The sequence below is a fragment of the Lepidochelys olivacea genome (genome assembly GCF_965140295.1).
Source record: "Lepidochelys olivacea isolate rLepOli2 genome assembly, chromosome: 11".
NCBI lineage: Eukaryota > Metazoa > Chordata > Testudines > Cheloniidae > Lepidochelys > Lepidochelys olivacea.
Genome location: NC_140421.1, coordinates 15974243 through 15988592, shown reverse-complemented (window position 1 = coordinate 15988592; position 14350 = coordinate 15974243). Strand labels below are relative to the sequence as shown.

The following is a 14350-nucleotide window of genomic DNA, read 5'->3' as shown; positions in this document are numbered from 1 at the left end:
AAATCATATTAGAGCACATTCACCAGTATTATACACTCTGAATTTCTGTACTGCCAGTCAGTACTAAACTAGGTTTCTCTAAATGAATAAATAAAGCATATTTTGTGACGCTGTAACCTTGATTTTTTCCCCCCAAGTCACGTTTGCTTGCTAGTTCATAAAATTCAGTAATCTGTAATGAGTTTCTCAGACATTACAGTGAGTTAGTGGTGTTCTTTTTTCTATTTCAGCATCATTTTTAGCCTTTCCTATAGGTTTACTTAAGAACTTTCATTATAAGTCCTGCTTTCCAGATATTTATAACAAAGGAGTTATACTTGGTTAAATATTGTATCTGCAGGAAAGGTTTCATCAAAGCCAGGAAGCTAGGGTCTTTCTCCCTTTTTGCAGGTGTGTTAGGGCTAGTCAAAATCTAGCCCTATGATTTTACCCACAAACTTCATCGGATTATACCCTCAAGTATTTAAAAACACTGATGTAACAGTTTCTGTAAATGTATTCGCAGAAAGAAAAGGAGTACTTGTGGCTCTGAAACCTGTAAATGTATTGCAGCCTTAGATTTCCTTCAAAAATAAAAAGGCAAACCTAAGGGTGAATGCTGGATCTATTGAAGACAGTAATAAAACTCCCATCAATTTCAATGTTGGGGGAGGTTAGAATTTCATCCTGGCATCTCTTATTAATGGTGAAGATATGTTAGACAAAACCTTGGGTTTGAAAGTTAAGGCTGACATATCTTTCTTAACCCATATGCTTTCATAATAACCACAGTTAATGTACCTTTTATATATTGTAGTTTTGTCTCTAGTTTCAATGCGTTTGTATAAATTATCCTTTTATTATGGTAACTAAAAGTAGAACAAGTTGTTAAGAGACGATTTACTCACATTGCAGACTTTAACATGATTTTTTAAAATTTATGTTACAAGTAAACATACCATAACAGATCAGATCAGATCTATGTCTTAAAACTCATTCCTTTGATTTACTCATGTTGCATCATCTATTCCTAACTGGAATACAGAACAGAAAAATGTAAGATATGATCTGACTGCAATTTATTAAATTGTAGTGGGAGATTCCTTCAGTATTTAAAAATTAGTGAAATGAGAGAGAACCTAAATGCTTTTATTATTTTTCTGTCTTTTCCTTTAAATATGTCTGCCCATTACCTGTAGCGATAGTATCACTTACAGGTGATAGGACAGCAGACTTATTTAAAGGAAAAGGACAGAAGTGTAACAAAAGCATTCATATGAGAAATAAAATGTCCAGGTTTTGTCCTGCAAAACCTTACCCACTAGAAAGGCTGTTCTTCATGTGAGTCATCCATCGACTTTAATGAATCTACTTGTGTTACGGGGATGTTCACGTGAGCAGTTTTCAGTCTTGAAACCATGTGCGTAATTGTACTTGCTTTGCTCACAGGAGGGTGGACTCTCTGAACTCACAGGAATGACCCCATTGATGATTGTTCCCCTTGAATCAGATGAACAGGATTTGAGGCATAAACAGTTTGATGTATTTCATGATCTCAACACAAGAAAACAAAATAGATATTATGAATGGGGTTCATTCCTCAGTCTGTTTGCATACATTTTAAAGTATCAATGTGTCTTCCAATTATTTTGTTTATTAAATATGCCTGTTGTCTCTGCAGATGTATTAAATACTCAGTGTTTTTGCTAACTGATAATGCCTTTATTGTTGCAGATACAGAAGTGGTGTATAAAAATAGGAATGGACATGTTGTTAAACTGAATGTAGAAACAAATACAACCACGTTATTACTGGAAAATACAACTTTTGTAAGTAATACATACTTATTTTACTCATTGAAATTGTATGTGTCACATTTAAATGACATCCAGTTAATAATTATTTGGCATTTCTCTATAACAGACAAAGAATATAGTGCTTAAAGATAATATAGAATCTATTTAGAACAGATGATATTAGAGATGGAAAATACCACCCATTCCACTGTTAATGCAAGATTTTCCAGTCCAGTATATTCTCATGTGCTTAGCAGACAATATGACGGAGGCTCTTGAAGGCCGACTTCTGCTGTGCTGCCCACAGTGAATCTAGCTGAAGGGTATAATAAGTAGAGTTGATCATCAAATGGGGGAAAAAATAATTAAAACATTGAAAAGTGTTCCCTGGATGGTTTTTGTCAAAATTTGAAATTTAAAAAATTCAAAATTTGAAAAATTCAGCTATATAGTTGGTTGAAATATGTGGAAAATTTTGAAAAAAAAAATCCTCCTTGTTTTTTTTAAATTTTGTTGATATTACTACAAATTCAAGCAGCTCTCATAATTAAATAAAGAAAAAATATATATTTGTCATTTCCATTCACCTCTTTCTACTTACCTGTTGCTCTTTGGTAAGGGACCAGTCCTTCTGGATTTCTTGGAAAATGCCTTGCAAGTGGTAGGGTGCTACCTTAATAATAATAATTCTTAGGATACTTTTTGATATTTAGCTTAAATTTCCCTTTGTTCTATTTCATCCCATTATGCCCAGTGATACCACCTGTAATCCTCACTTCATCAAGCCATGCGGTACATATTTCATGCTTTTCAGTTCTTCCTCACAAATCTGTCCCTACAGTCCTTTGATCTTTTATGTTGTTGGTTTCTGAATTCACTTCAGTTTTTGGGGACCAAGGTGCCCAGGACTGAAATCAAGATTCATTTTCAACAGAGCCACATGGCAGGGGATTATTTTCTTCCTGGTCTGTGTTGTGATGCCTTTGTCGATGCAGCCCAAAGTTACCTTGGTTTCGTTTGCTCCCTGTATTTCATTGTAATGTAACTTCCTTTCTCCCCACACCTCAGGAGCATTCACTGCTTTCACCAGGCCCCAGCCAGCTGCCTCTTCTAAACACTTCAGCTCGTGGTAGGAGAACAGGAGCTCTTGGGAATAAGCCTATCTCCAGAAGCAAAGGACTCCCTTAGGCACTGCAGGAGGGCGGGGTCTGCATTTTCTGTTGGTATAGGCCTACAGAAAATGTGATACTCTTTTGGACTGAGCAGGAGAAAGACGGGAGAGAATTGTCTGAGGGGTGTGTCTGTGAGACCCAATGTCTCCTGGGTCTATTTCTGGAATGGTGCACCTTATATACCATCCATGCCTCAAGGCCCAGTCCGACACTGAGAAGGGCTGGCAGTACAAATTATAAATGTATCTTTTCATCCACTTGAGTAAAAATGCTTCTTTTCCATATGACAAAACACCATATTTTACAACAAATTGATGTGGAGAGCAGCCAAACACTGCAAATGCTCCCTCTTTTCAGAGGGTTGCTCTTTTCTGGGTTTGCATTAGAAGGGACCAGTTCGACCTCAGATCACCCAGACGGAGTTAAAGGCACAAGACACACATTCTTAATTAGAAGTTGGCAACTGATCAAAGATGCCTAATACCCAACCAACTGTCCAACAGGCCAATATACGGACCAGAGGCAAAGAATAGAGAGATGATTTGTCTGTTTTCCACATGAAGCTCATTTGAATGCAGTATGTGAGCATAGTAAAAAGTTGAAAGCATAAATGAGGTAGATTCTACCCACAGTCACATATAAGTGGAATAAAAAAGCTGAATGTGGAACAGAAGCCTAAATATGACTTGTAGGTATATTTGGGGGGGAGGCATAGCTCAGTGGTTTGAGCATTGGCCTGCTAAACCCTGGGTTGTGAGTTCAATCCTTGAGGGGGCCATTTGGGATCTGGGGCAAAAATTGGGAATTGGTCCTGCTTTGAGTAGGGGGTTGGACTAGATGACCTCCTGAGGTCCCTTCCAACCCTGATATTCTATGATAATCAAGGGAAATTTTGCTGTACCTGACAATTTTCTGTCTGTGATGAATACACAGCAAACAGTCCTAACGCAGGGTCGTAGTGTATCAGAGGCAGGCTGCAGAATTGACATTCAAAATAGTCCCACTTCTCTAAGCTCTACCCTCAAAAATGCTCCAGCTTCTCCACACTGCTAGATGTACTCTCCCAAGGATAAAAGAAAAGGAGTACTTGTGGCACCTTAGAGACTAACCAATTTATTTGAGCATAAGCTTTCGTGAGCTACAGCATCCGATGAAGTGAGCTGTAGCTCCCAATGAAGTGAGCTGTAGCTCATGAAAGCTTATGCTCAAATAAATTGGTTAGTCTCTAAGGTGCCACACATCCTCCTTTTCTTTTTGCGAATACAGACTAACACGGCTGCTACTCTGAAACCTCTCCCAAGGATAAACTCCTGAATCACTAATCATAATTTCCTCTGTCATTGTCATATCTGCTTAATTATTAGTGCATAAATAGAAATGGTGCTGGTTTAACACCCTGCAGCGCTATCTTGTGCTCATCAAAAACACGGGCACACCATAACGCAGGCACTGGCAATGCAAGTTTCCACACATGGTCCCATCCTAGAGAAGCCACTTTTCAGTGTGAAACATTCCTCCACTTTTCATTCTCTCTCTCTCTCTCTCTCTCTTTCTGTCCAAATAGCCAATAAGGGGGTGAGTTTTTCTTAGTGAGGTTGATAATTAGAAATCAACCTGCCATAATAAACTTCTTTCAGGGACACAACTAAAGAGGTAGTCATGGCTCCTGGTTGCTCTCTAAGTTGGCTATATTTGAACCAGTATCTTATAAGTGAATATCATCTTACTTTATTACTAATCCCTTGAGGCACACAGGCCCCCAGTGTGCAGCTCAGAGGTTCTAGCTTTACACCTTGGAGATTGCCATTTTGTGAAGAGTAAGTTTTCTTTTATCATACTTAGTGTCACTTTCTCTAAAATGCAGAGGCAAAGCCTTCTGAAAAGCCTTTTAAAGATATTCACTGTGTTCCCTCTCCATGTGTATCTGCCAGCAAAACTCAGTCAGCACAAAAAGGCAGACTCTGGGCTCATTAGTAAATTCTGTGTTAGATGCGTTGTGGAAAAGTGTTTTTTTTTTTCCTTAAGAAAAACAGCACTTCAGTTTTTAATCAAGGTGTAATGGTACTGGAATTTATTAAGAAGTTCTGGTGTTTTCTTTTAAAGTCTCTATTTCTCCTCGAAAAAGAATGTCTTTTAAAAGTTTCTATAGAAAACAGCAGGGTTTTTTCTCAGTCTCCTATGGATTTATTCAAAGACTGTCTTAAAAATTACTACATTTTAGTATAATTAAGCCATTTGTCCTCTCCAAACATGAGTAGAGAAGACTGAATACTTTATGTAATCAGCCCATTAGCAAAATAATCTAATAGTTAACAAAATGTATTAATAGGGAAAAAATTACAAAACCGTTTCAGTAAGCACCATAAGTAGCCTATTAGCATCTCTGTAGGTTATTGATTAGATGCATTTTCTGAACTATATCCTTCAACTTCAGTGAACCTGTCAGAGTTAACCAGTGAATAGTGTGCCCTCTCTAGCTGGCCAATAAACAGTTAATACTCTAAACCAGTGGTATGCAAATGTTAACAGCTGGAAGCTAAGCAACTTCAATAGTCCATGGAGCCAAAGAGACTAGAAACTAATCATAACATGGCATCTTGAATTTATATTGTGATGCTGTATCAATGTGTGATGGTAATACATTCTCTATTATTTAGCTAATATTCCTGTCACCCTGGAATGTAAGCTCCTGCTCACCAATTTAGCAGTCAGCAGCAAATCTTTATTCGTATTACACACTATAATTCCCAAATGATTTTGGAGTCATACAACATTTTTGTTTAAATAAGGTTGCCATTTTTCTGACATGCTTTTTTCTCCCTTTTTAACAGACTCTTTTTACTGTCATTTCTTTTAAAACTTTGTCAATAAATGGATTAACTGTTAGCAACCCAGTCATAAACACAATTTCAGAGATGGCTGTGTGAAAGAGCAAGAAAGGAGGTCTGCATGCTTGCTTGAGCTCATGAAATGCATGCATATGGCCTCTCCTCTTGCTCCCATCCCTCACCATACTGCCAGCATGGCCTTCCTCACCTAGTTTTAAATATATTCGATAAACCCCAAATGAAAAACGATACAGATATGCAAATATGAAAAAAGTATAGAGACCCAGTGACCCATAATCCACTTCCCAATTCATAACCACTGAAAACAACCAATGTCAGCATTTCCCTTCCTTCTACCACTACCCCCAAAAAAGACCACTAAAAATTAGTAACTGAAAATATGGCAATTGTATTAAATCTCAAGAACTGCTAGGATCCATCTACCACATGTGCGATGATTAAGGATGTGGGAAAAAGTTAGAAAATGAATAAAATAGGGGCTGTTGTTCTAAGACCTACCAGTTCCTGGCCCATTCACTTTGGTGCTACCCAGTCTCCATCCACATGTTAGCTGATTGTGCCTATCTTGTGACTGCAGTGGAAAGTCTTAACCTTGAAGGATGACAGCAACAGAAAGACGCAGGGGAGGGGGGAAGAGGAAGAGTAATTTATGCATCACTATTCACACATGCAGTATTGTTAAGATAAATCAATCCTTCTCTCTGTGACCAGAGGCAGGATTCAATAGCAGGAAGGCCATCAAAGCACTTGTGTTCCAGATGGGAAACTAGGTGCATCCTGACAGGTTTCAGTCTGTATTCACAAAAAGAAAAGGAGTACTTGTGGCACCTTAGAGACTAACCAGTTTATTTGAGCATTTGAGCAGGCATTATGCTCAAATAAATTGGTTAGTCTCTAAGGTGCCACAAGTACTCCTTTTCTAGGTGCATCCTGTGCAGAGTGTGAAGGGGATAATAGAGAGAGAAAGGAGAGCGCTTTACCTCTAACCTCAGGAGAAACCTACAGACCATGAGTTTTCACCTTCCATTGCTAAGAGGACAGAGCATGGAGTTATGAGAATCTCTGCAAGGAAAAAACACATGGCTCACGAATAACGCTAAGGAACTATCTGTATTTATACAAGGAAATGCCTTTTGCTTATTATTGTAATACAAATAGAGTAGTGATATTCTTATTTGAACATCATGCGTTAATCACAGAAGCATAGAGATGTGCGTCCTAGGTAACAGAGTGAGGCAGTAGCAACCTGGGGTACAACCAGGAGTCTTTTGCTGTAGCCACTAAATCAAACAGATTAGCTCAAACAGCATTTGATCACCTCAGCAGACAAGCATCTATGGGGTGGAAGGAGACATTCTCTTAGTTCCTTTATTGCTGGCATGCTATTTCTTTTCTTTTTTCTCTTCCCACTCCTTGTAACCTTCTGGCTGTACAGGAGCAGGGCAAATGGAGGGAGCAGTGATGCATTTTCCCCCAACATTTCTGCATGAAAGAAAGAGTTCGTTTCTCCTCCTTTTGCTGATCTCTCCACACTCCACTAACTGTATGCATATCATCATATAGGCAGCAGAAGCTGTAGGATCAATTTCTGGCAGCATGGTCAGAAGGAAGGAAATGGCTTTAACTGGACAAGGGAGTCCTTTGTGTTTCCCATGCAGCCAGTTTAGTTCTGAGCTATCCCTGCTATGAAAACTTGCCTTTCTGAGTTACACGTAAGCTGCTGGACTGTTGATTGGATGTGCAAGCTCTGAAAGTCACACAGAAGTACATTGTGCCATGTATTCAAAGTCTGGTGGGTGATGGGTTTGAACTCCAGACCCTAATTACGAAGGACATTAGTTGGTAAGGAGAAGACTTATCCACTGATCTACATCAGAAGAGTCTACATTGCTGAGAAATGTCATGTTGCTTTTGGTGCATTTTTAGCTTGCAAATTTGTGCTCATGAGATGGGTGTGGAAAAGAGTGAATCGTTCCAACGTGGTGCTTACTGTCCAGCAAACATTCAAGAGAATGCCACATCAGATTAATGCAGTCCCTCTACTTTCCTTCCCCTTTAGAGGACTAATCTTAGAAATATAGAATAAAATAATTTGGATTTATGCAGTTGCCTCCCCATGCATATTTAATTATCCCAAAATTATGTTCTAGTTTGATCCCCTCACATAGTTAAAAATATTAAAAATATTAATTTAAATTTGATCCCCTCAATTAATTAATCAATTAATTTGATCCCCTCACATAGTTAAAAATATGAATCTCATGCGCTGATGTTTACCCTTGCTCTTCAAAAATCCACTTTCCCCACTGCCCTGGTTCCTCTGCCTTTTCAAGAAGGCTTAATGTCAGGTTTAAGAGCCTCTGTCCGGGGTCTCATCCAGTTAATCTGTTTAAATTGTACATGTTTCCAGGGGCTTCCTATTTGATGTACCCTAGAGTGTATTGTGCTACTAGTATGATATTATTCTGGGCCATCTTTTGCACATGGATTGATAGAGAGGGATTACTTTTTGCTGCCTGCTAATTAGCTGTATGGTGTCAGATGGGTGAGCAGAGCAGAAAAAGTTTTGGCTCATGAATCACGATTAGGCTCTGTGGCAACCCAGCTGGAGAAGCCCTGCAGAGGCCTTGCAGCCAAAAGCACAGAATTAGAATTTTAGTCTGAATGGAGGTTTTGGCAGTGAATATTTTTGTGATATTTCATGCAGAATTGTTCACAGTAAGCTTTTCTTTATTGTCCCCTTCTTCTCTCTTGACTGGAAACTCAGTACAGCATCATAGTGCAATTATAGTTCTTTGTTGATTATCGTAGTTTTAATTGCAAGAGCAGCTCACATGGTTCTGTTTTATTTAAGAGCTTTCCACAAGAGATTAATAAGACTGAATAATAGTAAATACTTAAACTACACTTTATACCACATAAATATTACTAACTTTTGCAACATGGGGTGTTTTAATGACACTTACATGTTGTGAATATGTTATGAATATTGGAACATCACCGCCATATGCACTTCTAAATGTTAAATAACATCCACAGCTAATTTATTTTATGTTATGGTTTATTAGTGCAGTGCAACAATGCACAAAGATACGGGAAAATCTGAAAGAGAGAATGGTTGATAAATAAAATTTTAAGGATCCTTTCGTAAAAGTTCTAAAACATCTGCAACAGCTTTCGTAACTCATCAGAGTGGTCAATATCCACGAATTTGCTATGATCAACACCAAAGATTTTGTTCAAAATATGTTTGCAAATAAGGGGGAGGCTTTTTAAAGCACAAAGGAAAGGCTCTTAACTGCCCTTTGTATGTCCCTAATTATACGCAAAGCTGCAAGTCCCTTCACAGTCTCTACTGGCAGACTACACTGTGCATGGCCCATCCCCACAGAGTGATTTAGCATGCTTCATCCCAGACTCCAGTGCTGAGCTTGACTTTCCCTTGACTTGGCCCTCCCGGCTGCTGGGTGATTCTGTGGCACTAGGTATCAAAAACCGAGAGCACAGAGACCTTCTCCTGTGCTCTCAATGCTGTCCCCCGTCTCACTGCAGGTGCCCAGGCAGCAAGGAGGAAACATCCTGAGTGGAATGCAAAGGCCATTGAGGAAGTGTGGAGAGGGGAACAGGAACAAGAATCAGGGCAGTGCAGGGATAGCACAGGAGTCACATGTGCAGCGGGTCAGGGACAGGAGCTGGTGTGGGAGAATTAAGAACATGAGAGCCAGAAAGAGATAAAAGCAGAGGTGCACAGGGTCAGGAGAGGGGCAGAAGATAATAGCTGGGGAGACAGAGGGCAAGAAGGACAGAGCTATGGGGAGGATAGGGACAGAAACTGGAGTGGGGTACAGGAGCACAGAAATGATTGGGGTGGGGATTGGGTAGGAGTAGAGTGGGCCAGCAACAGATTGTGTAGCAAACAGAGTTTTTGACAAGTAGACAACACTCCCCTCCAGAACCTGGAATTGAACTCAGGATTCCCAAGTATCTGTAGACCCTCTGCTGTCAGAAAACAGCCATGAAACCCCCTGGCAAAGTGCTTGTTTCATCTCCCTCTAGTAACTTGCCTGCATAGAGGAAAATAGCTTTCTACTACCAGTTACTCCATTAGCTCAAGTGGCAGAGGTCTGGGTAGTGGATCTAAAGGTCCCAACATTGCTGATGACCTATTTCAAGTCAATGTGAAAACACATGGTGCATTCTGATTTTTCAGTTTGCTTTTTAAAAATGTAGGAAATTGTCTGTAAACAATAGCATGTAATAGTGCAATTATAGACTGTGTCATAATGCATACACACAAGGGGAACAAATTAAGGTTGCACAGGCATTTCTTAGCTTTTGAATGCTTGACATTAAAACCCGAATAGCCTTTTTAGTGTGATTTTTTGTATATAACTTATCGTATATTGTAGAATACACACAGTTTTTAAAAATCTCAGACCAGACCCAACAACAGGAGAATTCAGTCAAGTTTGGATTTTGCCTATATGCTCCTCATTACTTTAGTAGCTCAGTGCCTTACAGTCTTTAATATATTTATTCTCAAAGTGCTGCTGTGAGGTAGAGAAGTCATATTATCCCATTTTACAGACTGGGAACTGTGGCACAAAGGTTTAGTGACTTGCTCAGTCACACTGAAACAGAACAAGGTATGTAACCTAGTTTCCCAAGTCCTGGCCTCATGTCTTAATCACTGGACCATCCTTCCCCAGTTACCCTGCATTTTCTGACTGCTACCAGACTTTCTTCTTAAGCCTTCTCTGTCTACTTCTACACTGCCTTTTGTGCAGCTGGGCCCTGTCCACTAACTGCTCCCTATCCTAATCATCACAATGGTCCTGAATCCTTTCTCAGTCCACCTTTACACTGGTACAAAACTCTGTGTACCAAACTTCTGATTTACAGAAATGAAAGGGGGCCTGATGCTCACTGTTCCCATAGTTGCCACTGCCACTTGAGGAAACTATTTTGAAACCTAGTGCCATGTTAATGCTACCCACGTAATCCTTACCCCTCTGATTACTGATCTGCATTGCCACTTGGCCGATGACCATCTGATAAGGTGACCCGAGCAGGTCAATGAACATCATCAGCATAGTCCCTCAGCTAATATTTTGAAGACACAAATTGCTATGTGAAGTGCTACATATTGTTATTACTGTCAGTATTAAAGGAGCAGTCTTCAAATGGCTCTATTCTTGGTAGGGTGAAATAAGAAAGAGCATGCTCTTTGGATATTAACAACTATGGAAGTGAGAGGGAATGGTAACAGGAATGGGAAGAGTGTAATCATCAAGAATGGAGACAGTGTTTAGATTAGGACAAGGTAATCTAAATATAAGTGGGGTAAAATTAAAGAGAAGAAAATATAGCCTAAATAGCTTGTAAATTTCACAAATGTGGAAAACTCTCCCAAGTTAAGTGGCTGAAGCTCTGCTGCTATACCCACTGCATCTATCCTGGAGAAAGTGCTAAAAGCACTAGAAAATATACTATGAGTAATAATCCTGCACTGTCAAAATGTTATGAATAAGTTTTCTGATGCATGCACCAAGTTTGGCATGGTAATCAGTATCAAGAAAACAGTTGTCATGTCACAAGGTACCAACATCCCACCTAAAACCTACTTTAATAATGAAACTCTGAACAATGTGGATCACTTCTCATATCTCGGCTCAATTCTTACCAGCCCATTCAACCTTGATAGGGAACTTGATGCTGGAAGTGGCAAAACTTCTGTTTTCTTTGGCAAACTTATCTCGCATATTTGGAACAAGAAGTTGCTAACTCTGAATGCAAAGGTGTCTGTTGATCAGGCTTGTGTCCTTAGTACCCTCCTTTACAGTTGAGAAAGCTAGGTTACGTAATCCAAGCAGGGACGGAGATCGTACAGTTTTCACATTCACTGTTGTAGAAAAATCCTTGGAGTTACTTGGGCCATCAGATCACCAATAATGAGATCCTTGAGAGAACTGGCCTACATACAGTCTATGCAGACTGTGCTGGGCATTCTCAGGCTTCGCTGGTTGGAACATGTGGAGCACATGCCTCATGATCGTCTGCTGAAGGCTGTGCACTATGGCCAATTTAAGAATCACCTGCGATGCAGAGGAAGTCCAAAGCTCCAATACAGTGACAAGGTCAAGCAAGACCTCAAGAAATACAGCAACCCACTGACAACTGGGAAAATCCTGCCCACAGTCCTTCAGTTTGGAGAAGCCAGGTTTAGACTGGTGTAGTCATCATGGAGAACCATCAGAGAGCCCAGGGTGAGGCCCGCAGGCATGCCACGAAGCAGAGTATGCTTAAACTTCCATCTGGCAAGTGGACCTGTAGATACTCTGAGGTTTGCTGCTCATCCATTGGGCTCTTTTCCCATGCCATTGCTAAGAAACCACTGATTTTGTCATGTCTCCTTTCATCTGTCAAAATGTTGGACAGCCGTATATAACCATAGAGGTTGACTAGGTTACCTTATACTTAATTTATAAGTAATTTCCATCTCTGTCATATGTATGCTGAAAGATTAGAAGCAGGGCACTAATTTAAATACAAGAGCAATTAAAATTCACCAATCATGTGGGCCTAGATCCTCAAAGATATTTAGGTTCCTTACACTTAAATCAATGGGAGTTAGATGCCTAAATATCATCGAAGATCTGAGCCATGGAGAATATCATATAGTGAGTGAGACTATCGAGGGGAGATGAAGGGACTAGCCTGAATGTCAATAATAACTCAAAACCAGGTTTCAAGAAGTAAAGCGAAGGAAAAAGAGGCTAGGGTTGAGTGGCTTATATTGGCACTGGAGATCAAGTAAAGGCTGAGTCTGAATCCAGATTTCCTTCTTTTAGTTATCTGAGCATTCACCATGGCCCCTGAAACCGGGCATTGTTAACTGTAATGTGGGCTTAATTATACTGTCTCTGGCCTAAGCTATCTTTATGTGTGACAATATCAACTGAATTGTAACAAAACATTTCTGGTTTTCAGTGAAACATTGATGAAATATGAAAGAAAAAAAATCTCTATCAATGTGAAACCTTGGCCTTGTAAAGCAAGATCTGAGCAAGTTTCACTTTCAGAAATACCCAGACATTTTTAATATTTCTAAAAGGTGGAGGAAAGAATTAGTTCTCTGCCTTATTCTCTCTTTCTCCTCCCTGCTTAAGTCTCTCTCACATTCTTTTGCTTTTTGTCACACTGTCTCAAAGAACAGTTCCTACCTTTCTTCTATGCTGAAAAACTACTTTACCTTAAAAAACAAACCTGGTATGTCATCAGGAAGGTAAAGGGCAAAGGGTAACTTAAATATGCTGTATCAGTCTGTCTCCATTTGGTTATCATCCTTGTGATCTGTGGAAGTGGTAATACCAATGGTCATAGTTGTCAAGTGCGTTACTGGGAGTAGAAGAGGCCATAGATTGTCCATGGAGTGTCACATCAGGACGCATCGTTGTCAGAAAAGAATTAAAACCCGTATCACATGAGGTATTTCTTTCATAGGAGGCTAAGAATGCAATCTGCTGCTCATCTTATACTATTGGTTCGGATCCTGCAGTCAGTTGGATTCTGTCTCAGCAAGGAATACAAAATCAGATCCCTAGTCTGTTGCTTTTACAACTTAGAAAAAATAAAATTTTGTCAGATTCAGCATTGTTCATGAAACACATGATAGACCTCTGAGTTTAGGAGGAGGAAAGAGAATGTACAAGCCTTTGAGATCTAATTTTTGGGTGAAAAGTTTGCAGCATTATGAAATAATATATTGCAGGAGTGGAAGTTATGCAGGTAACAGGGCATGTCTGTACTGCAATGAGGAGGTGTGTTTGCAGCTGATATAGGCATACACAAGCTACATTTGCTCTATCTAGATTGAAGCTATCTCAGGTCTATCTGCATGTGCTGTAATCACAAATCCTCATTACAGTGTAGAGATTCCCATAGAGACAGCATTAAACTGTATCTGCCTACAGTAAGAACAACAGCTTCTGGCACAGGCAACAGTCCGAAAAGTAGTGTTCATGCACGTGGTAGCAAAACTAGCAAGAAAACTCAACTGCGTCAATTTCTGGGGGGGAAAGTTATGCTGGGGTGGGGAGAGCAGGGGCGATTAACCTCCAGTTTTTCACTTGGGTTAAAAGCACTAACGTCTCAGGTTAATAAAATGCTTAATCAAAACAAAACAGAAAATCCTTCCCCCAGAAAGGTAGAGAACATACTGGTTAGAAACAGATGTGCAGATGTGGTCGCTCCATCTCAAAAAAGATATATTGAAATTGGAAAAGGTTCAGAAAAGGACAACAAAAATGATTAGGGGTTATGGAATGGCTTCCATATGAGGAGAGATGAATAAGACTGTCACTTTTCAGCTTGGAAAAGAGACGACTAAGGGGGGATATAGGTCTGTAAAATCGTGTCTGGTGTGGAGAAAGTAAATATGGAAGTTTCAGAGTAACAGCCGTGTTAGTCTGTATTCGCAAAAAGAAAAGGAGTACTTGTGGCACCTTAGAGACTAACCAATTTATTTGAGCATGAGCTTTCGTGACCTACAGCT

General features: G+C 39.7%; 1 protein-coding gene across 2 annotated transcripts in view; it reads left to right on the top strand.

Moving 5' to 3' along the window:
• The window catches only part of DPP10 (dipeptidyl peptidase like 10), an 876126-nt gene that overhangs the window by 676304 nt on the left and 185472 nt on the right, over positions 1-14350 (top strand). For both annotated transcript variants that reach the window (XM_084642969.1, XM_084642968.1), the window contains exon 4: positions 1714-1808. In XM_084642969.1, coding sequence (XP_084499095.1) covers positions 1714-1808 — 95 coding nt within the window. The remainder of the gene's footprint in view (positions 1-1713; positions 1809-14350) is intronic.